This window comes from Capricornis sumatraensis, chromosome 4 (genome assembly GCF_032405125.1).
Source record: "Capricornis sumatraensis isolate serow.1 chromosome 4, serow.2, whole genome shotgun sequence".
NCBI lineage: Eukaryota > Metazoa > Chordata > Mammalia > Artiodactyla > Bovidae > Capricornis > Capricornis sumatraensis.
In genome coordinates this window covers 52,392,802-52,418,185 of record NC_091072.1, presented here as the reverse complement: position 1 = coordinate 52,418,185, position 25,384 = coordinate 52,392,802, and the positions used below count along the sequence as shown (strand labels likewise).

Below are 25,384 nucleotides of genomic sequence, written 5' to 3'. Positions count from 1 at the left end.
AGTCAGGACTGACTCCTATCACCGGAGACAGATGGCGCTGAATAAGAGAATGCCTAAATAGACCATGTCACACAGCTATCACGTCTCCCATCTCCTCTTCTACAGCCCCACTGACTGTTCCTCAAAGTCATTTGTTTTCCCATAAGGATCCTTTTCCTAGTCCCCACTTCCCTATGTAGAGGTCCCGTTTCCAATCCCCACTTCCCTATGCAGAGGTCCCATTTCCAATCACCTCCCTGAGTCACATCCTTCTGTGCTCTCCTGCATACCTATGTGGGTAGGAATGAGGCTCCTGTTTTTCAGTCAGTGCAATCTGCAGGCCGCCACCACTAAACCTAACAGGGTGGAAAAAAAGATTTCTCCTTCTAGTAGGGGACTCAGTATTTGGCACTAGACCTCCCTAAATACAATAAGTTAGAATGACTGATAATCTGACAGGCATGTAATATCATGATAATCCTTAATGCATTCTGTAAACTTGTCCATCAGTTGTGATTTTAGTTTCTGAATTATAGTATCACAAATGAAATCAGGCTCTCTTTTAATACAATACAAAAATTATAATTTCTATGATAGATGATGCTTTTTATTTTTTATAAAAAGTCATGATTAAACAGGCAAAAATAAGGAAAAAGATGAATAAATTGTTTAGTTTATAATTGAAATAAACAATCACTGCTTTTAAGAATAAAGTGTGTTAGTCAGTCGTGTCCAACTGTTTGTGACCCTGTGGTCTGTAGCCCGCCAGGCTCCTTCATCCATGGGATTCTCCAGGCAAGAATACTGGAGTGGGTTGTCGTTTCCTTCTCCAGGGGACATTCCTGACCCAGAGATTGAACCCAGGTCTCTCACACTGTAGGCAGACTCTTTACCATATGAGTCACCAGGGAGCCCCTGCTTTTAAGAGTATAGTTTAGATGAAATGTCTTTCCCTATTGTTCATGGGGTTCTAAATATTCATTGGAAGGACTCCAAATCTTTGCCCACCTGATGCAAAGAGCTGACTCCTTGGAAAAAGATCCTGATGCTGGGAAAGACTGAGGGCAGGAGAAGGGGATGACAGAGGATGAGATGGTTAGATGGCATCACCGACTCTATGTACATGAGTCTGAGCAAGCTCCGGGAGTTGGTGATGGACAGGGAAGCCTGGTATGTTGCAGTCCATGGGGTCGCAAACAGTCAGACACGACTGAACTGAACTTAGATGAAATGTAAGACAATCCAGAAAAGAGCTAGAAAAAGGTATCTTTGTTACTGAAATTTAAGGGATTTTGTTCATATTCAGTAAGGAGTGGCACCTGGAGCTTTGTCTTCCTCTCTTTTGAGACTCATTCTATCACCATAATGAGTTAATGGGCACCTGAATAAATCATCTACATAACTGAATTCTGACTTCTGTGATCATTCTACTTTAGTAACTTAGGTGATGACTTGTGCCTTGTGTAATATCTAGAATTTTAGCTCTCAAATGTTAAACTTCATATTATATTTTATTTAATTTTTTTCATAAACCTTCTTGTCCTAACTTCGAATCTCCATGGAATTTGACATTGGTGTCTATTCCCCTTCTCTCCGTTGCTAAACCACCAGCTAACTCAATCTGTCCTCTGCTTTGTGTTAGAGTTGATTTGTCTCTCTTCAATTGCTACTCTTCCTTTATTCTCTTTTTAAGTATCAAGGATACATTCTCAAGGCTTGTTTTTTCCCTCTACATCACAGATCCAGATGTGCTCTTAGCTTGAACAATGTTGATCTGCAGAGTGTTTCAAACAAAATTAATTACAGTTACTTCCATAACAGGCCTCACAGTCTCACCTCAGTGATGCTATGACTGGGATACAGACTTTTTTTTGTTGTTTTGGTCCTATCTTATATTAAAAACTTAAAAATGAACTCAGATAGTTTTGCCACAATTCTTTGTACCTGCTGGGCAGGGTTCTCATGACTGGCAGCATTCTCATCCTGCCTCACAGGTATCACCACTAGTGAGTATCTTTAGGAAACTTAAATGGACCTAGGAAGTTTACAAGACCATATAGGAGAATGGTCATGGTCTCCTGCTTTTTATGAGCTCCTCTGTGATTTCTAAGATTACCTGACATTGAAAAAGTATGTGTATCTTTAACTATCTGTTGGCCTCACAGATCTGCTAAGATAATCACCAATACTTAAAAATTGGGAGAGGTCTCAAAAAAGTCCAGACACTTGATTTTTCTTCATGGTTTTCAAAAAAGGACATGTTGGGAGGGGCAAATTAGGAGTTTCAGATTAACATATATGCACCACTATATATTAACTAGATAAGCAACAGGAAGTACTGTACAGCACAGAGAACTCTCTTCAGCATGCTGTAATAACCAATATGAGAAAAGAATCTGAAAAAGACTATATATGTAATATATGTATAACTGAATCACTTAGCTTTGTACCTAAAACTAACACATTAAAAACCAACTATACTCTAATAGAAACTATAAATGAAATAATAAATGAAATGGTTTGGCGATTCTCAGCCCTCCTTTCCACATTTGTGCATTTCCACAGGCCGCAAGCTGCAAGAGCTGAGGACAGATGCCTACTTGGACTTGTCATGTTACCATGTCTCTTCTGCTTCACTAATTTCATGTGATGTTCCTCATCCCTGTAGGATTTGGGCTTATGATGTGTGTAATACATATACTCACTATCTTACTCAAGCACCTACAGAATGTCTGAACTTATACCTCAAAGGATAAAACCCCCTGGGAGTTACATGGTTTTAGGGACTGAATTGTGTCCAGGTCATCACTTTCCACACCACGTTAGCATGGTGGAGTCCTCATTCTCCAATGTGTCTGCAGTGGGTATTGCACCTTTGTGTGTGTGTGTGTGAAGTCGCTCAGTCATGTCCAACTCTTCGCGACCCGTGGACTGTAGCCCGCCAGGCTCCTCTGTCCATTGGATTCTCCAGGCAAGAATACTGGAGTGGGTTGTCATTTCCTTCTCCAGGGGATCTTCCCAACCCAGGGATCGAACCCGAGTCTCCTGCTTTGCAGGCAGACACTTTATCCTCTGAGCCACCGGGGATTGCACCTTTATGGAGATAATTAAGGTTAAATAAGGTCATAAGGGAGGGTGAGTATTCCAACTCAACTGGAGTCCCTATCAGAAGACAAACAGGCACTAAAGGTCTCTGTCACTGCAAGAGAGCGCAGAGCTAGGGCCGCGAGAGGACATGGTGAGAAGGCGATGTGTGAGAGCCAGAACACCCTCCCAAGAGAATGAATTTTCTGACCCTGTAATCGGGACTTCAGCTTCCGGAACTGTGGCAACACAGCCATCTATTGTCTAAGCCATCCAGTCGGTGATACTTGGTTAGGGCAGTCCAAGCAGAGTACTATATATAGGCTAAATCCAAGTTTCTCTCCAAATGATGCCCCATTTCTGCTCTTCAGCAGTGTTCATCTTCCCTCACCTGGACTTTTACAGTTATGTCCTAAGCAGTCTACCTAAGTTTGAATCATCCTCTTCAATATTTGCTGTGCTAATTTTCTTTTTAAGAGATAATGATTATAACATTTGTTCTTGCTTGTCCGACTCTGTGCGACCCCATAGACGGCAGCCCGCCAGGCTCCGTTGTCCCTGGGATTCTCCAAGCAAGAACACTGGAGTGTGTTACCATCTCCTTCTCCAATGCATGAAAGTGAAAAGTGAAAGTAAAGTCGCTCAGTCGTGTCCGACTCTTAGTGACCCCATGGACTGCAGCCCACCAGGCTCCTCTGTCCATGGGATTCTCTAGGCAAGAGTGCTGGAGTGGGGTGCCTACAGTAGTTCTAGAAATAGGCAATCTCTCCTTGCTTAAGAAATCAAACATTCTGAGTGAAGAGGGGGTAAAATCAGGACTGAGTATGTCTTACAACAACATTTCACAAAGACAATATTTTTAAACAGCAGTGATTCTTGTAATATTGGCAAAACAATTCCCAGCAAAATAATAACTAGTATATGAAAACACACCAGCCTTTAAGCAATGAGATATGAAAGAGGTTAGCCTAAAGCAAAATTTAGTTGTATGCTTTGAAGAAACCCCTTAAGAAAAACATCAAGCTCATCTTATAATATAATTAGAATTATGTTTTAATCTTTATATCATTAGCCCCCAGGTAGAACTAAGAGCATCTGAATTGAAAGGAATATACCAGCCAGGGTTCTTTTCATGGAAGGAGCAAAAGTCTACATTTATAATTTTGCTTTTGTAGATATTAAAATTTGCCACCATGTAACCTGAAATTTATTAAACATTCTCATCAGCAACACAATTCCTTTTAGTATATAAAATGAAAATTCTTATAAGCAAAAACCACCTTAGTTTTCAAAATGTTCCAAAATAATGATTATAGCAGGATAAAAACTCATTTGGTTTATACTGTAAAAGTCCTAGGATCTCACTTACGAAACGGCTTTATGCACTCCTCACCATCGAGCATGCTGATGGCATTACCTGTCTGCATCCACGGCCACGTCGTGAAGCCCTCTCTGAATGACGTCCCTGGACGCTGCTGTGTCTGGGGCTCGGTGCAGACTCCTCGTGTACAGGTTGAGCCCTCCATCTGTCATGTAGCTGAAAGTAAGAGCCTAATTAATCAACAGAGAATTGAATGACCACATCCGTATAACTTAATATTGTTCACAAATTTCAATATTGTAATTATGAAATATGCTCTATTATAGTTTTTCTATATAAATATCCTACTCACCAGGAAGTATTAGAAAATCTCTTGAAGTTTATTAGGAAATTAATCTTCCTTACTGCAACAAGCAACTAGCCTATTATAAAACTTTCCTTCTTTATCTCCTTGTTATCAATTTTTGAACAGACTTAACAAAATAAAACCAAGATCATTTCATCTTATAAATACCATTTTGGAAGAACTGAAGGTCCCAGGAGTCATTTTAAAATTTGATTAATTTATTTGATAAATAAAATGTACACCACTATTATAAAATAACTAAGATGTATTAAACATTTAAGACATCACCAGGAACTGTTCTAAATGGTTTACTTGCAATAACATTATTATCCCCATGTCAGGAGTGTTGAGAATAAATCTGGAAAGTCAGCTTCAAAAACCATCATCGTAACCACCATGCATAGCTGTCTGAACCGAAGGACCACACTGCCACTTCCTGTCTATAAGAACTGCTTCTTTGCCATCACAGGACCGCCGTCATTAATAGGGCTGGTAGACCGTCATAGTCATGTTGCTTCCTTGGCAATTGGGGTTAGAACAGGTATTAATCTCCTACCCCAGGTGGGGCTAATCAAATGTTTCTCTCTTGAAAAATGGGACTTAGACAGCTCATCAGTCTTTCTATGTGAAAAGTTTATGATAATGAAAACCCAGGAGATGTGGATATTTATCTTCACCAAATGCAAAGAGGCACAGAGAAAACTGATCAACAGAATGGAAAGAATGACCCGGGTGCACGAAAAGCACATGTTGGTCATGTGGTTTCAGCTTCACAACTTCTTGGGTTCTAGGAGATATCCCTGCTTCCTCATAATCAGATCCTCAATTTGCTTAAACAAATTTGAGTTGATTCCACTATTTAGAACAAAAAATTAATCATGATCATATTAAAGATTGCTCAAAGAGTTAAAACTAGGATTATGAAATTTGCTAATTGCTCACATGATTAATAAATTCTGTCCATTTTAGTTGAAAGATCGTAAACAAATTTCTTAAATTATATCTCAATTTCTGCCTAGGAAAATGGGAAGAATAAAATTTACTGAAGATAGATTTTATAAAATTGAAGGAAAAATACGTAAATCTCTTAAAATGAGAATCCTATAACTTGTTATTCACAAAGTTTCTCCCACATGTGAAAAAGGAAATATATAAATTTTATATACAAACAAGTCATAGTGTACTCTACATGGTTAATTTTCTTGATAACCAAATAATTTAATCCCATCAAAATTAAAACAATGAAAAAGAGTATTCTGGTTCCAAAATGTGCTGAAAACTGACACTTTTAAACAGGGAATGTTTTAGACATGACAACTTTTTTGACAACTAATTCATGATTATGAGCATTAATTTCCTGTATCATAACAATGATACTAAATGAGACAAAGAGTACAGGATATTTGTCCTTTGTGCTTTAAAATTTTTCAGTTGCCATATTGGGGCTGTCGATGTTTTATTGTTTATTCTTACTTCCACATCATTCTCAACCAATTCTATTGTTAATTGCTTTTTTTAAAGGTGAAATATATGGAATTTCGGATAAAGTAAAAGTGTTCAGAAATAAACAGCTTTCTCATTCACTCTCCCTTTGAAATTGTCTTAAATGTTTGAGAATGGTATAAAATTTCTCTAAGGACAACTGAGTTACTTATTAAAAAAAAAAATCAACATCGTTGATCCTAAATTTAACTTCAAGAGGAAGAAATAACTATGTCTATGTCTTAAGTTTTACAACTCATTGGTCTCTCTTATTCATTGGTAAATATCTAAAAGTGTTCAGCCAAGTGTTTTGTGTATAGTTTGGGGTCAATAAATATATATTGTTTGTTCAGCTGAATTTGAAAGGCTTTCATACTGTAGGGAGAAACCGTGGCAGCAGATCTCAGCCCTTTATCCACAATGACAATGCATGTAAACCAGAAATGAGATGGATGATCACTTCTATTATAAACATAACCTTTCAATTATTCAATGTTTACGGAAGAGTAAGTTCTATAGACAAAGGTTAAATGCTTTGAAAATTCAATTTCAAAAGAAAAAAATGCTTGAAAATTTCAATGAATTAAGAAAAAAAAAAGCATTCTTTTTAAGAAGCATTTCAAAGGATACTCATTTTGCATCGACCCTTGGATTTTCCAAGTAATATTAAATAGGTTTACATCAGGTATCAATTGTACCAAAAAAGTCATTCATGTCTAATTCCTCTGTTTACAGACACTGTTACACTGGAATGCCAGCAGGGCATTTTCATAGTCGAACCAGAAATTATATATAGGGTACAGGTAAAGCAAATTTCTGATTAAAATTTTTTTCTTGAAAATTCTTCCTTCTTTTCAGTCTTTCTAAAGGATTTAAAAAAAAATTTTTTTTAATGAATTTCATAGTTCCTCTAGAAAAATTTGCTACAATCTGGGAACCATAAATGTTAGGAAATTATTTTGAATGAAAATGTAAAATTTTTAAAAAGATCTCCTTATAATGTTATATGTAAACTTCTCAACCATAAGCTGAGTTTAACAGATAATAGTCATAAGGAAGACTGGTATAAACAAGAAGTAGCAAAGGAAATTTGTGAAGGTTACTGACAAAAAGAAAAACCTCTAAAAATATTAAAGTCTTAAGACAACTTTGGCCATGTTGAAATTCTGTAAGCTCTAAGATGGTTCACATAAAACCCCAATAGTCTCCAAAAGCATTTCTAAGTCTTCCTCCATCCCACTGCTATCTCTTTTCTTCCTTCTGTTGAAGAAAAACTTTGCTTACTTTGGCATATTTTCCTTAGGTGTGTGTTTCCCTAATTAATATTTCCAGGCCATACTGCTCCACCCTGCACTAGAATGAGACATCCAACTGCTCCCTGTTCTTGTATTTCCCATTAGCACCTCACATCTCGCATAAACTGGCCATATATTACCTGTACCACAAAGATTAAGCTCTTTGTGTACGCTAATATAGTTACAGGAAAAACACTCCATTCACCTAGCCAACCATCTAGATAGATGATTTTTACTTGTCACTCAGCACCCTCAACTATTATAGGATAGTTGACTCAGACCTGTGAATCAGCATTACTATGTTTTAATTATGTCTAGAAATCACTAAAATAGGAAGAAGTATTCAAATCTTATTTTCGTATGTGATTCAATCTCATTTTCTCAGTCAATGTAAATATGTACAACTTTATCTTCACAGCAAATCCATAATTTTTAAGCATCATAGTTAAATATATCATATTTTTGCAAGAGTATAAAAGTACACATTAAATAATAAGTAAAAAATAATATTAATTTTCATGTACCCATAACCTGCATTCAGAAAGAGAATATTTCCAGTCTTCAGTGACCATACAGGCTTTTTCTAACCCTACATTTCCAAACCTCGCTTCCAGGGATATTTACTGTCCTGCTTTGTATTAAGCATTCCTTTACTTGTCTTTATGATTTTACCACATGGACATATATTCCTAGAAATACACTGCTTAGCATCTCATGAATTTGGACTTTATATAAATTGAACCATATTATATATATTCTTCTGTGACTTATTTCCTTCATTCAAAATTAAATTTTTGCAAATCATCTACCTTGATGTATATCATTGTGTTTCGCATGTTAGAGTTGTGTAGCTTCACTTTACATAAGCACTACCGGGCTTCCCAGGTAGTGCAGTGATTAAGGAATCCACCTGCAGTGCAGGAGACTCGGGAGACATGAGTTCAATCCCTGGGTTGAGAAGATCCCCTGGGGTAGGAAATCACAGCTTACTCCAGTATTATTGCCTGAAAAATTCCACGGACAAAGGAACTCCGCAGGTGGCAGTCCATGGGGTCACAAAGAGCCGGACACAACTGAGCGCACACACTCGGTTTACTTATTGTTTTGACTACTGCAGACTTTCGAGCTGTTTTTAGGGTTTCTGATGGTACAAAAAACTCTACCATGAACATTTATATAAACTTAATTCCTTGTGCTCACAAGCAAGTGTTTGTCTAAAGTCTATATCTAGAAAGGAAATCATTGGGTCATAATAGACCCATATACATATTCAAACCTTACTAGTCAGTGCCCGAGAGTTTTGAAAATATTTTCGGAATAAACTTCTTATGAATAAGAAGTTGCTTACAAAGTAAACTTGCTTATGAATAAGAATCTTCATGTTAGCTTTAATTTATAAATTCCAAATTATCAAGCAGGTTTATCATATTTTTACTTTGTTAAAGGCCATTTATGTTTTGCCTGTGAAATGTCTGTTCATGATTTTTGCTCATTTTTCTATTGGATTCTATGTTTTTTTTCTCATTGATATTCATCCTTTATTAGCTGCACGTGTTGCATATGTTTGTGGTTTATGTGGGGTTTTTATTTGGACATTTTTGTCTTGCTTATTTTTATGTGAAATCAATTATTTGGAATAAAAAGAAACTTGATCTGATACCTTTCTAACTTCACACAGTAACTGCCCCTATTATTTTTGTGAAGTGTTTTAAAATGTGATAATTAGCTTTTTGAGATTTCTGGACTCTGTCCTCACCCCTCATTTTGATCTGGACCTTCTCCATCGTCACTTTATTGCCACATCCCATTCAGTTTGCTTCTCCTTCTGGAAGTTTCCCCTCAGAGTGGGGCTCTGTCTGGGAAGGAAGCTGTGGCTGGAGAGTTTAATGAACTCATGGGAACAAGAAAGCTCCCTTCCCTCCAGATATGCCCTTTCCCTGACTCTCCCTGCCTGGTCATAACCCTCCCAGCTCCAGTTGCTGCCTATAGATAGGGCCTGTGTGTATTCTTGTCGGCGTCTCTTGGCTCTTCTGGGGTTCTTCTGTTCTCAGTGTGATCAGATGTCCCACTACTACCCTCTGTTTCTTTGTACATGGATGATGGTATCAGTGGTAAAGAATCTTGCCTGCCAGCGCAGGAGACACAGGAGATGTCGGTTCAATCCCTGAGTCAGTAAGATCCCCTGGAGTAAGAAATGACTACCTGCTCCAGTGTTCTTGCCTGGAAGATTCCATGGACAGGGAAGCCTGGTGGGCTACAGTCCCCAGGGCAGCAAAAAGTTGGACTCAACTGAGCACACACGGAAGCTAGTACCATTCCGATTCTTTGGCTCTTGACTAACTGTCCCTCATTAATTATACCTGGGGTTTGAAATGATACCTTGTATCAGCTTTTTTAAGTAAACAATGATCATTTTTTTTATGGCTTAGCTATCTACTTGTTTTGTCTATTTTTTTGTGTGTGGAGATTTGGAAAGATTCAAAACCCATTCAAAACCAATCTTCCTAGAACTGTTTTTACACTCAATATTTCATATCAGAAACTTAACATAACAATTAGATATTTTTTATGACATGAAAACACAGGGCATCTAAAATTTGTGTTCATGTCTAACTTCCAAGGAGCTCTAGTTTAGCATCTAGAACAGAGATTGTGAGCACAGACAATTTTAAGGATCGTCTCCTTGATCAAAGGTGCTAGCTAAGGTGCTAACAATGAATGGTTGCTGTGAAGCTCTTTTATGTTTGTTTGTAAAATAATAAACTTCTGTGAGAGAAATGTGGGCAAGGAGACATGTAGACAACAGGGTCAGTATGTCAAGATGATTAAGAGTGCAGACTGGAGGCAAACTGTTTTCAAGTTCAAATTTAGCAATGCATGCATCAAGTAAATTTGTATTATTTTGGAATGCCAATGAGTTAACTTTCTGAGTTCTACCTAAAGCTACTTAATCTATCCATGGCTAAGAGGTTTCATCTGTAAAAGGGAGACAGTAATAATATGCGTACCTCTTACCGTTATGGTGAGATATAAATTAGTTAATGAGTTAGGAAGCACTGCTGTTAATAAAGCTAGTGGATCTGATGGAATTCCAGTAGAACTATTCAAAACCCTTAAGGATGATGCCATCAAGATGCTGCACTCAATACGTCAGCAAATCTGGAAGATCCAGCATTGGCCACAAGACTGGAAAAGGTGAAACCTCCTCCCAATTCCCAAGTAGGGTAGTACTAAAGAATGTGCTAACCATCAGACAAGTGCACTCATCTCCCATGCTAGTAAGGTCATGTTTAAAATCTCGCATGGTAGGCCTCAGCATTATGTGAACCAAGAACTTCCAGATGTCCAAGCTGGGTTTAATAAAGGAAGAGGAAACAGAGATCAAATTGCCAACATCCACTGGATCATAGAGAAAGGTAGGGAATTCCAGAAAAACATCAACCTCTGTTTCACAGACTATGCCAAAGCCTTTGACTGTGTGGACCATAATAAACTGTGAAAAAGCTCTTAAAGAGATGGAAATATTGAATCATCTTACCTGTCTGATAAGAAATGTGTATGTGGGTCAAGAAGCAGCAGTTAGAACCCTGTATGGAACAACTGACTGGTTCAAGCTTGAGAAAGGAGTATGACAGGGCTGTCTGCAGTCACCCTGTTTATTTAGCCTATATGCTGAGCACATCATGAGAAATGCCGGGCTGGATAAGTTACAAGTTGGAATAAAGAAAGGTGGGAGAAACATCAACAACCTCAGATATGCGGGTAATACCACTCTAATGGAAGAAAGTTAAGAGGATTTAAAGAGTCTCTTGATGAGGGTGAAGGAGCAGAGTAAAAGATCAGGCTTAAAGCTAAATATTAAACAAACTATATTGAGCCCCATTCAGTTCAGTTCAGTCATTCAGTTGTATCCAACTCTTTGCAACTCCTGAACCGCAGCATGCCAGGCCTCCCTGTCCATCACCAACACCCGGAGTTCACTCAAACCCATGTCCATCGAGTTGATGATGCCATCTAGCCATCTCATCCTCTGTCATCCCTTTCTCCTCCTGCCTTCAATCTTTCCCAGCATCAGGGTCTTTTCAAATGAGTCAGCTCTTCGCATCAGGTGACCAAAGTATTGGAGTCTCAGGTTCAACATCAGTCCTACCAGTGAACACCCAGGACTGATCTCCTTTAGGATGGACTGGTTGGATTTCCTTGCAGTGCAAGGGTCCCATTACTTCAAGGCAAATAGAAGGGGAAAAGGTGGAAGTAATGACAGATTTCCTCTTCTTGCGCTCTAAAATCACTGCAGAGGGTGGCTGCAGCCATGAAATCAGAATACAACTGCTTCTAGGAAGGAAAGCTATGACAAACCTAGACAGTGTCTTGAAAAGCAGAGATTCCCCTGCCAACAAAGGTCTATATAGTCAACGCTAGTCTTCCCAGTGGTCACGAATGGTTGTGAGAGCTGGACTGTAAAGAAGGCTGAGTGCAGCAGAACTGGCAGAACACCAAAGAATTGATGCCTTCGAACTGTGGTGCTGGAGAAGACTCCTGAAAGTCCCTTCAACAGCAAGGAGATCAAACCAGTCAATGTTAAGGGAGATCAACCCTTAAAATTCACGGGAAGGACTGATGCTGAAGCTGAAACTCCAGTATTTTGGTCATCTGATGCGAACAGCTGACACATTGGAAAAGTCCCTGATGCTGGGAAAGACTGAGGGCAGAAGGAGAAGAGGGCGTCAGAGGATGAGATGGCTGATGGCATCACTGATGCGATGCACATGAACTTGGGCAAACTTTGGGAGATGGTGAGGGACAGAGAGGCCTGGCATGCTGCAGTCCATGGGATCACAAAGAGTTGGACATGATCGGGTGACTGAACAACATCAAAATGAGTTAATATATGTAAAATGCATAGAGCATTACCTAGCACATTATAAATGCTATGTATATGCTGACTAGCATTACCACTATTTGTCCATTAGACTTTCTACATTCACTAAAAAGTAATAATTCTCATATCTTGAATATGAAGTGAAGTGTTACGATTAGGAATAAGTAGTTTACCATGCACATCCTTTTAACCCAACTCAGGTAACCCTATCTTTTCCAACGTTATGCAGGCTTCTGCTACTGCTGCTGCTAAGTCGCTTCAGTCATGTCCGACTCTGTGCGACCCCATAAACAGCAGCCCACTAGGCTCCTCTGGGATTCTCCAGGCAAGAATACTGGAGTGGGGTGCCACTGCCTTCTCCAATGCATGAAAGTGAAAAGCAAAAATGAAGTTGCTCAGTCATGCCAACTCTTAGCGACCCCATGGACTGCAGCCTACCAGGCTCCTCCATCCATGGGACTTTCCAGGCAAGAGGACTGGAGTGGGGTGCCATTGCCTTCTCCGATGCAGGCTTCAGTCACTCACAAAGTTTACTACAGGAGGAATGAGGGAGGGTCAAAGGAGGAAATGGCAACCCCTCCAGTGTTCTTGCCTGAGAAACCCCATGGAGAGAAAAGCCTGGTGGGCTACAGCCCATGGGGTCACCAAGAGTCGGACACGACTGAGAACTCAGGCCTGCACGCAGGGGAAAAGCAGGATTAGAGTATCCACCTCTCTTTTAAAAATGTCATTCTCCAGAATTAAATTACTTTGTGTTTGGGCCATTTAAAGTAGAATTTTAGGTTATATTCTTGGCCAAACTATTTATCACTGTGACACCTAGAGATAACTCCAGTTTCCACCCAGTTAAAATATGCAATTTCCCCTCCAATTTTCTAGAGTATTCCTTTTTTTTTTTCCTACATGGAGACTTTTTCAAAGATATTCATTATAAGTAAGAGGCCTTCCTCTGACTAATTCCTAATTACTGGAAGATTCACATCCCCAAGTGTTTAAAGTAATTTTGAGAAGAGAAAAAAGAGATAAGCCTTTGCATGCTTCAAGAATTTTGAATTCTCAGAATGCCGATTACCTAATTTTCTCAGTTCTACCTGAAGTACATAAAAAAAAAGGAAAGTCCATTTCCGTTAACTTCATGACATACCTTGCAGTTACATGAAGAAAAAATCCTAAGTTAAACATCTTCATTCACTGCTATGCCTTTTGAGCCTTTTTTGGTCCATTTAATCACTAAAACATACTTCTAAGAATTGGGAACAGACAGTTAACTTTGTGATTCAGTATTTTTTCATGAACTGTAGCACAGACATCTCTATGCCCTATATCTTAAGGAAAATATCAGATTAATATTCCCCTGAGCTTGTCTTCCTATCTCTTAGTTTCAGGCTGACACACTGGACCGCATGCTTCTGACGTCGATGGGCACAGCACATTCAGAGCTGAGCTGTGAGGGCACACAGCACATCCTGGGTGTCCCCACAACCCCAGCCAGTGCTGAACCGGGGCCAGTGGCCCTGCCTCTGCCACGCTCGCCACCCTCCACTTGAGGTCAGGACTCTGAGCCACACGCCACTTTCCCATGTCTGCACCCCACCACGGGAAAGAGAGCGTGCATAAGGCCAAGCACATCAGCATCATCAGAGGGAGCTTTCAAACAAGTTTGGGGTGTTTTTACTTAGTTTTGTTTTTTTTCCTTCATCTTTTACTTTAGTCACTGAATATGGGTGACTTGGGTGGTCAACACAACACACACAGACCACGAATACGTACTTATACAGACTCATTTGTGGGACTGTTCAAGACCTCCTTTGAAAGACCAATAGCGAACAAAACCGGAGAACAGAAATGAGAAACAGGTTTCCAGTGAGTCAGGAAACAAGCAAGAAGGAAAAGGGATATAACGGTATTTTTAAAATTTCTCATTAGAGAGTTGTGCAGAGACTAGTCAGCTCTTATTCAACCAGCTTCCTCTTCCTTCTGGGCACACAGCTGAACAACGGTCCCTGGCTGCACTGACTATTAGATGCAGCCACCTCAGTTCTGCATGAGGGAATGTGCACAGAAGTCATACCCCCACTTCCAGGCCTCGTGCATATGAAATATTCTTACACCTCGGTTTTCTATCTGTCATCTGCTTAATGAAATCAACCCCCAGGGTGACACTGGCTGTCTGCCTGGGTAATAGCCATGTTATCTATCATCCTAGTCTCTGAAAGACTGTGTCTTATATGCACATTTCCCGACTGATGACCAGACATGCCAGGAAGGGTTTTATGTGAAGGAGAAATTAACTTCTTTGTGTTAAGTTGCTGAGATGTTGAAATTTCTCTGCTACAGAAGTTAGTTACCTAATATAGCTCCTGAGTATGGTTATGCTGGTAAAATATAATACTAGAAGCAGAACTCAGTTTTTTAAAAAATATGCCTTCAAAACCCACTTATTTAAGAATGTATATACACACACTTACATATACATGTACATATATTACTATTCATTTACTGAATAAATGAACACATAAAATATAAAAAAAAAACTAACATGTGAATAACACATGGGCTGGTACTGTGTCTGTATGTTCACCACTGAACACACAGTGCCGGGAATGTTGCTTTACACATAGGAAGAACTCAACAAATTTTTCTAATAGGTACATACATAATTCATCTCATGATCTCTCTTCTCTATTATTTTCCCAGGATGCTTTCTTCATACCTCTTACAATTTCAACTATCTCCTATATGAGATCATGCCCCATGATTATTAGGTTATTAATCATCAGGTTAATAATTTTACTGATAAAAATCTAATTGTGATGACAGTGATAATTTACTGAACACTTACATTGTGAAAGACTTTGTGTTAAGGACAATTTGTGGGTTTTTCTTCATTCCTAACAGTTTAATGAAGATTCTGCAATTTTGTCTTTCTTACAGAGAGGAATTTGGATAAATTAAGCTCTCAAGGAGATCACAGACAGCACATGTTAGAAGGAGATTTAATTTAGACACTATGACTCGAGTGGCAACTCAACTACCTCCCACCCTAATTAACAATAACCTGTCTCTCTAATTCTAGCTCCTTAGAAGCTCAAAGAAGGTGGCCACCAGGAGTGCACTGGTGGGTATCAGGATATCAAAGCAGAGCTATGAGTCTGATCAAAAGCTCTTTTGTACTTTTTAAGGTCTTGTCCCCATTCAAACAAGTTTTTCATGAATGAAGTCAGGAAAGGTTACTTGTATAAAGAATGTCTTCTGAGACTAGTCCTCTCAGAAGCAAAAGGACAAAGAATAGGTCAAAACCCAGACTCACATGAAAAATATAGATAAAGTTAATTGGAAAGTTTTTCCCTGTATTACATAGGCTGGGTTTTGAAGTCAGATGTCTCTGAGTTCCAATGCCATTTTAGTCTTTCCTTAGCTTTAATACAGTTGGGGCCAACTGTGATCAGTTTCCTTATCTGTAAAACAGGTTTAAAAATACACACCTCATAAGGGTTGTTAGTGGAGGGTTGGTTAAATGACAACGTCCTTAAAGAGCTTAACAAGAGTGAAGTAGGTAATAAGTTTTCCAAGTGGCAACTACAGTCATTAATATAAATAGTTTTAATAGACTATTATATTTCTGCCACTGGGGATCACCCTAAGATTGAACCAAATATTCCAAGTTGCCGAAATACTTTTTGAGAGTTTTATACCACAATATTTTTTTTTCAGAATGTAATAGGAAACAGAAGGAAAATGGGCTAAGATGCCAACAAAAAAGAGAATAAACAGATGGAAACTTTCAAATGTAAAAGTTAGATCAGAGGTGCATAATTAAGAATGCTAGAAAATATGTGTTCTTCAGAGCAGTTACAGGCAGCTTTGACAAGCCCCCCAAAAATCAAGTAGTTCAGCAAAACTCCTCCTGTCTCCTTCCCATGTCCTTCACTACAAAATCTGTGATTTAAGAGGCATGTGAAAATCACTCTGAAAAACATTCAGCACATGTGTTTCTCTGAATTAACAATCAGTTCAGTTCAGCTGCTCAGTCGTGTCTGACTCTTTACGACCCCATGAATTGCAGCACACCAGGCCTCCCTGTCTATCACCAACTCCCGGAGTTCGCCCAAACTCATGTAAAGTTAATGGATTATAATGAAAAGATTTTAGAGACAATTTGGATATCTTACTGTTCATGAGTGATCAGAAAAGCAGGCTGAAATACCCCCAAATAACCTTTGATTTCTCACATTTTCTAACAACTTTATTAACTAACCTTATATACTCCCTTCCTGGAGGCTTACCGGGTGATCAGTGGTAGAGAATCTGCCTGCCAATGCAGGAGACACAGTTTCAGTCCCTGGGTTAGAAAGATCCTGTGGAGAAGGGAATGTCAACCCACTCCAGTATTCTTGCCTGGGAAATCTCATGGACAGAGGAGCCTGGTGAGTTACAGTCCATGAAGTCGCAAGAGTCAGATAGGACTTAGCGACTATACAACGACAATCCCTTCCCATAGCTAATGCATCTCGGCAAACTACCCTCTTTACACAATTCTGCTGGAGCCCAGGGCCACTTACCCACTGTTGATGTCATCAGTTCTGAGACTTTTCCCGAGGATATCACCATCGCTCATATATCCACCAACGTCAACTTCAGCAGACATGTCCAGGTCACTGCTTGCTTTCTCACTCATGTCAATTTGTGACATGTTGCCCAGTCGAGAGACAGCAGCTCGACGGAGAGGTGTAGTGTACATGAACCTTGAGGGGTCTGTGTGGATGAGTCTCCCAGCACCGCTGCGAGGGTAGCCGGCACCCAGGGATGGAGCATCTCCAGCTTGAAGTCGAGGGCATGCCTGGCCCAACCTCCAGGTCATGGGGGTGGGTCGACCTGTCAAGTTGGGTATGGTCCTGCCATTCACTTCCGTTGTTACAGTGCTGTCAAATGTTGTCTCCAGGGTGCTGTCAAATAAAATAGAGAAATCACTAGACACTGCCTCACCTGGGGCCACGGACCCAGAGTGCATGAAGGCTTATAGTTGAGAGTCATTTCTTGGAGCGATGTCCACTTTCATGGAAGTCAAATTATACATTCATTTTGAGATTTCTAAACACCTCTGTAGGTATCAAAATGTAGGAAGGGACATTCACCACAGCTTTTTCTTTTGTGCTTTCCAAGAAAGGCCATCATTACATTTTAGGTAAAACAATGTTTCATATTCTCAACTAGCCCTTAATTTAACTCACTGTAGCCTTCCTGGAACGTTTCTGGAAGTTAACGACAATTAGTTTGAAAGACTCTCTAACATCCCTCCTCAGATGCATTTTAATTACAACATCTGCCATTGTTATTTAAGGCAGGCCTGAAAATCCATTTAGCAGTGATGGTGGTAGTTCAGTAGCTAATTCAGTCTGAATGGGAAATTATATGAAGAGATGGTTAGGAGCAAAAAACATCACTGGATAGGTGCTGAGAAGTCACCAGTTGATTGTCACATAAAATTTAAGTGAGAAAAGAGTAAAGGGAAACTAAATCCCTTCTTTATCATTATAAGAAGTTAAACGCTTGCTGTAATTTTTTCTTTATTGGCCCCCAAACAGGCAGAACTGAAGAAGACCTGTGGCTTATCTGGGTCCCACGAAGACTAGACATCGTCTCTTCTAAATTCTGCCTCAAATCTGCTATGTTTTTAACTGTTCTCATTCTTCTTGTTTCAGGGTCTTCACCTAGAAAAGTAACACAATAATTTGTTATTCATGTCATTTATTGTGTATATGTATATATGAGTTCCTTTCATCAAAACTAAAATAGGTAGAAAATTCCAAATAACTGTATCATCTAAAATTATAATTTTTGTTCTACAAACAAAATGGGAATAGAAACAAATATAATGGTAAAAGTAATAATTTCAAGTGGTGATAATGTAATAATATTTCTTAGGTCTATGAGTTTAATTGTTGCAAAATGAGAGTCACCAGCTCCATGTTTCTGAGCTTAATCTAAAAATCTGCAGCTATGTGGATCCTAATCATTTCCATAATCGCCGGTTTCAGTGTGCTCAGAGTAGCTGAGATAACCTTATGTAGCAAGTATACGTTTGGATTTAGGGAAATAAGATGAAGGCCTTTTCTCATAGAAGCAATATCTTTTCAAGTCTTTCAACAGACTAATGAACAAAGATTCAGGACTGGATTTATAATTATTCCTCCACTTTCTACAGGGAACCAGACCATGCACATGTGACACCAAGAGTTTAAACAAAGTCCTAGGCATCGAATCCAGGAACAAGTCTACACATAAAATAAACAGCTCTGCCAGGGTGACAAATGCTGGCCTTTACAACCTCAACATATCATTCGGGGACAGAGGGGGCATTAAGCCAGTTTGTTTATGGCCATGCAATAAAGTCCAGGCCAGTGACCATTTCAAGCTGGTGAATCTATAAATAAGAAGAACATGAAAAGGGAGGAGAGAAATCATAGTCTCCATTTTGTTCAATTTAGCTCAGCAGTATGTCCAATGATCAGGAATTTTAAATAAAAAGAAAAAAAGAATTAAAAAAAAAGGTGAGAGGAAGGGGAATGAATGAATGAAGGAGACAGAAGGTATGGGGTGGAGAGGGAGGAAGAAGAAGACAAAGGAGGGGATGGCGGCAAGGAGATGCCAAAGGGAAGGAGGGAAAGGAAAAAAAACAAGAAGGAAAAGTGAAGGTAGAAAACGGTATGTATTAAATTCCAGAATAAAGACTGTGACATAAACAAGCCAAATATCTACAATCTGCTTTAAGAATATAGGTAGTCAACCTGTTTGCTTTTCTTCCACAATATTTATGCCATATTTTTTTAAAATACAGAAAAATTGTACCCATTGAACATCTATATAGCATTTAACATCTATAATAGAAACTTACTGTTGGTGGGGACTTCAGAGATTCTCTGGCCTTACCTCTCAGCCAATGAAGAAACAAATCTCTGACTCACTAGCCAGGTGGCCATATGTTTCTATCTGAAACCTCTAAGATTAGAAAGACTTCCTCTTCTACAGTAAGAGCTGATTCTTTCCAATATTAGACTAATTAGATCTAATTATAAAAACAACTCTGATGATGAGTAATAATTTGTCTCCATTTAACTTCCACCCAGGGATCCCAATAACTCTGAAACAACAGAACAACTTTACACTACTTTACCATGGTGCCCCTCAAAAAGCCAACTGATAATTCCCTGTCCAACCAAACATTACTACCTTGTTCTTTTTTCTTCATCCTGGGTGGTTGTCAAAGCAACCACCACTCTTCTGCCAGTCTGCAAATCTCTTTCTTTAATTTACCAACTATTTGAATTGCTAAAATACGATTAATAACTGTATTATTATTTTAAACTTAGAAAATATTGAAAAACCTCCCTAATTAACTATATGGAAGATGCATGCATGCGTACACACACACATACACACACACACAGGAATGTTACTCAGTCATAAAGAGAATGAAATAATGCCATTTGCAGACACATGCATGAACTTAGAAATGATCATACTATGTGAAGTAAATCATACAAAGACGAATATCATATGATACCACTTATATGTGAAATATAAAAGAAATGAAACAAATAACTTATTTACAAAACAGAAGCTGACAAGGAAAGCAAACTAATGGTTCAGTTCAGTTCAGTCCCTCAGTCATGTCCAACTCTCTGCGACCACATGAATCGCAGCACGCCAGGCCTCCCTATCCACCACCAACTCCCGGAGTTCACTCAGATTCACATCCATCGAGTCAGTGATGCCATCCAGCCATCTCATCCTCGGTCAACCCCTTCTCCTCCTGCCCTCAATCCCTCCCAGCATCAAAGTCTTTTCCAATGAGTCAACTCTTGAGGTGGCCAAAGTACTGGAGTTTCAGCTTTAGCATCATTCCTTCCAAAGAAATCCCAGGGTTGATCTCCTTTAGAATGGACTGGTTGGATCTCCTTGCAGTCCAAGGGACTCTCAAGAGTCTTTTCCAACACCACAGTTCAAAAGCATCAATTCTTTGGCGCTCAGCCTTCTTCACAGTCCAACTCTTACATCCATACATGACCACTGGAAAAACCATAGCCTTGACTAGATGGACCTTAGTCAGCAAAGTAATGTCTCTGCTTTTGAATATGCTATCTAGGTTGATCATAACTTTTCTTCCAAGGAGTAAGCATCTTTTAATTTCATGGCTGCAGTCACCATCTGCAGTGATTTGGGAGCCCCAAAAAATAAAGTCTGACACTATTTCCACTGTTTCCCCATCTATTTCCCATGAAGTGATGGGACTGGATGCCATGATCTTCGTTTTCTGAATGTTGAGCTTTAAGCCAACTTTTTCACTCTCTTCTTTCACGTTCATCAAGAGGCTTTTTAGCTCCTCTTCACTTTCTGCCATAAGCGTGGTGTCATCTGCATATCTGAGGTTATTGATATTTCTCCTCCAGCTCGTGTTTCTTCCAGTCCAGCATTTCTCATGATGTACTCTGCATAGAAGTTAAATAAGCAGGGTGACAATATACAGCCTTGATGTACTCCTTTTCCTATTTGGAACCAGTCTGTTCCATGTCCAGTTCTAACTGTTGCTTCCTGACCTGTATACAGATTTCTCAAGAGGCAGGTTGGTTGGTCTGGGATTCCCATCTCTCTCAGAATTTCCCACAGTTTATTGTGATCCACACAGTCAAAGGCTTTGGCATAGTCAATAAAGCAGAAATAGACGTTTCTCTGGTGCTCTCTTGCTTTTTCCATGATCCAGCAGATGTTGGCAATTTGATCTCTGGTTCTCTGCCTTTTCTAAAACCAGCTTGAACATCAGGAAGTTCATGGTTCACGTATTGCTGAAGCCTGGCTTGGAGAATTTTGAGCATTACTTTACTAGCATGTGAGATGATTACCAAATGGAAAAGGCTGGAGGGGATAAATTAGGAATTTCGGAGTAACATATACTCACTACTATATATACAAATTAAACAAGGACCTACTGTATAGCACAGGGAACTTCACTCAATATTTAGTAATAACCTATATGAGAAAAGAATCTGAAAAAACTATGTGAGCATGCATACATTATATATATATATATATATATAACACTGAATCACTTTATTGTACACCTGAAAAGAACACATTGTAAATCAACTTTACTTCAATTAAAAAAGAAATAAAAAAGTCACCCATTGTATCCTCATGCACATGGCATAAACTTTTCCAATCCTAATCCATGTGATTTCTAACCTAGGAAATTAATATATGTTTAAATATCAGAACTGTATTTAACTTAGCCCTTAAGAATCTAATTATACCTTCTCCAGAAATTCTTCCTATTCTTCTCTTCATAAATACAACACAGCATATTAGAGAAATGGTTATAAAGAAGTCTATGTCTTATTTCCAAATAATCTGGCAGAACCCTGAAGGAAAAGGAAGGCTTTGTAAGAAAAATCTTAAAAGGTGACTACAGCCATGAAATTAAAAGACCCTTGCTCCTTGAAAGAAAAGTTATGACAAACCTAGACAGTGTATTAAAAATCAGAGACATTACTTTTTGCCAAAAAAGGTCCATCTAGTCAAAGCTATGGTTTTTTCCAGTAATCATGTATGGATGTGAGAGTTGGACCATGAAGAAGGCTGAGCACCGAAGAATTGATGCTTTAGAACTGTGTTTTAGAAGAGTGTTGGAGAAGACTCTTGGGAGTCCCTTGGACTGTAAGGAGATCAAACCAGTCAATCCTAAAGGAAATAATCCTGACTATTCATTGGAAGGACTGATGCTAAAGTTCCAATACTTTGGCCACCTGATGAGAAGAGCCAACTCATTAGAAGAAACCCTGATGCTGGGAAAGACTGAAGGCAAAAGGAGAACAGGGCATCAGGGGATGAGATGGTTAAACAGCATCATGACTCAATGTACATGAGTTTGAGCAAACTTCGGGAGATAGTGGAGGAGAGGGAAGCCTGGTGCGCTGCAGACCATGGGGTCGCAAAGAGTCGGACACGACTGAGTGACTGAACAACAGAAAAAAATATCACTACAATCAAAGGAAAGGCAGAGGTAAAGAAGGGGTTTACTGAAAGTGGCAGAAAAAAAGTAATAGTGAAGGATGAGACCAAATTGAAGACACACTAAAGTTAATACTGACGTGGTGGTGTATCCAGCACGTCACACAGTAGAGAAGCCAGTGATTCTAAGTGATGGGGAGAGATGAAGAGTCTTAAAGAAGAAAGTGCTGAGATGACTTCACTGGAGGGAGTAAAGGAAGAGCAATATTGCCCTTGTGCGAGTTTCCCAATATATACCGTTATACGCACCCTGTCACCAAGCCCCTTCTCTCAGGGAGAACTTTCAGACTGCAATCAGACTGCATTTCAATCGCCTACCTGCCAATTTCTTAATCTTAATAACACTGATATTTGAATTAATTTCAACATTTTTTTACATAAACTTTAAGAACACTGTATTTTCAGACATTCCATTTTCACTCAGCATTTTTTTAAAAAACATCTTTATCACATTTTAAGTTTCCTTCTTCCAATCCAACAGGCATCTTAAGTGCTTGGATTTTTCCCAATGAATCCCCTGCTTGTTTACACAGCTTCCCTCATGTTTCGGAACCATCGCTTCTCTCCCTCCTCTGGTTTTCCTCCTCACGACATCCACTCACGACACTGCGCCGCTCATAACCATCAGACAAACGGACATTTCCCTCCTAGCACTTACTGAGCAGAACATAATCACTGCCTCATTCATGTCACAGAAGATAATAACCAAATCAAAATTTATTGCAGTAAATGTCCTCAATGACCCACAAAAGGCAAGATGAAGTTAAATGTACTTGGAGAAGGCAATGGCACCCCACTCCAGTGTTCTTGCCTGAGAATCCCAGGGATGTGGGAGCCTGGTAGGCTGCTGTCTATGGGGTTGCACAGAGTCGCACACGACTGAAGTGACTTAGCAGCAAGCCCCCTAAGGATGGCACAAGCTTGAAACAGCCTGTAAATTTGTATCCAAGTGATGTCTAGAGAAATGGTGGAAGGGAGAGAATGTCAACCTAAAAGGTCAAATATAAAAGCACAAACAATATGAAATATTTAGTAACAAAAGTTAGAAGAAAATGTATTTAGTGAGAAAGGTGTTTAGTCTCAAAAATGTACTCTGTTTCACTTTTATAACCTTAAATCTAGCCATTATTCCTGACGGACGCCTCCTAAGTGTCAGACAAAGTAGTAAAGGCTTATACACACATTTTCCAGAAGGCCATATTCTGAAATTCACTTTGAGTTTTCAACATTAGAGCGAACTGTTTTCTCTTGGCTTGTAAAATCTCTTCTCTGAGCAGGACACAGAATAACAGGCTCAGTTTGGTGCTTCTAAATTTTTACTTAATGGCAGACAGACCATTTAAACTGTGTGGTCTTGCTCTTATTTTTCATGCTTTAATTACATGCATTATAATTAACACTGACAGTGCTGTTATCTTTTAGGAGGAAAACAAATTATATATGAATGAACCTTCAGTTCAGTTCAGTTCAGTCGCTCGGTCGTGTCCGACTCTTTGCGACCCCATGAACCACAGCATGCCAGGCCTCCCTGTCCATCACCAACTCCCAGAGTTCACCCAAACTCATGTGCATTGAGTCGGTGATGCCATCCACCCATCTCATCCTCTTCGCCCCCTTCTCCTTCTGCCCCCAATCCCTCCCAGCATCAGAGTCTTTTCCAATGAGTAAACTCTTAATAACCTTATTCACAGAGAATTATATCTTCTACAGCACCCATATTACAAACGTTATTTTTTAGAGTTTAGCTGTCTGATTTATTTGTAGAAATCACCGTAGTTTTGTGGATTACCCCCAACAGGGAGTTGGATTTTTCAACTCATCAGGGTAAACCAGACACTTTGGGGGGCAAAAATAGCGAAATATAACTAGCAGTTTTATTAGTTACCTTTTCAATATTCTCCTATATAGTTATAACACAAACCCTAGTCTGTCTGATTTATTAGAATATATAAGAATAAAGAGTTGAACTCAGGGAACTCTGCCTAAAAACTAATTTGGAAGAGGCCATTTTGAGTCAGAAGCAGAACCCACTTAAGCACCTGGCAGAAATCCTGAAATTCCTGTGTGCTATGGGCTCGGATATATTTACCAACTTAAAATGCATCATTATTTAGGGAATTGCTTTGCAATGCTTCATTATCCTGATATGATTATTCATATCAGAGCTGTTTGAATAAACTCTTCCTCTTACTTTCTCATCTGCATTTTTGAAAACTGGCATCTGTTGGGGGAGAAAAAAGCCTTACGGAGAACAATCCCATAAATACAATTAGCAGATACTCTGGTTAAACACCATGGACTCCACAGACACTTATGGAGAGCTGACCCTCTGACAGTAATGCTCCAAGTTATTTATGCACAAAAAGGCATGTGTGATATACACACCCACCCACAGCCTGCTATAATTTAACAGAACAACCAACACACGCTGTCAGAAGACTTCACTCTGGTCGTATCTTGGAGAATACTTACATAAGAGGTACTCAGAACAAGATAAATGCTACCATTTTCAAGGCAAAAGACAAATGTGACTTGATGCTACCATTTCAGAGGATCGAGAGAAGAAAAAGGAGTCTTAAAGATTAAGACTCCCTCTCTTGCCTTTGTACTGCATGCAGGTTTGTGTGTTTGTTTGTTTTTACGAGAAGCTTTCATCACAGAAATCACACAATGGTGAAGAAATAAATCTTCAGTGTCTGATCACCTAGGATATTCAGATTCAGAAATCACCATTCCTTCAATTGCAGAAACATTCTTCTTTTAAAGCTAAACTGACATGCAAAATGGAGTGATATTTGCCTCTGCTGTCTCTCTAAGCTGATTCACTGAGATTCCAGAAAATCTCATAAAACTTCTTGTAACAGGAAGGTCTACAAAGAGAATAAAAGCAAACCTATATCTGGCATCAGCTGAAGGAATCAGAAACAAAG

At 39.1% G+C, this 25,384-nt stretch overlaps 1 protein-coding gene across 2 annotated transcripts in view; it reads right to left on the bottom strand.

Annotated features, from left to right (window-relative positions):
• Window positions 1-25,384, bottom strand: part of NAV3 (neuron navigator 3) — a 378,120-nt gene that overhangs the window by 144,451 nt on the left and 208,285 nt on the right. For both annotated transcript variants that reach the window (XM_068970243.1, XM_068970244.1), the window contains exons 10-12: window positions 17,992-18,100; window positions 16,952-17,335; window positions 4,481-4,600 (exon numbers count right to left, since the gene is read on the bottom strand). In XM_068970243.1, the coding sequence (XP_068826344.1) occupies window positions 4,481-4,600; window positions 16,952-17,335; window positions 17,992-18,100 (613 nt within the window). The remainder of the gene's footprint in view (window positions 1-4,480; window positions 4,601-16,951; window positions 17,336-17,991; window positions 18,101-25,384) is intronic.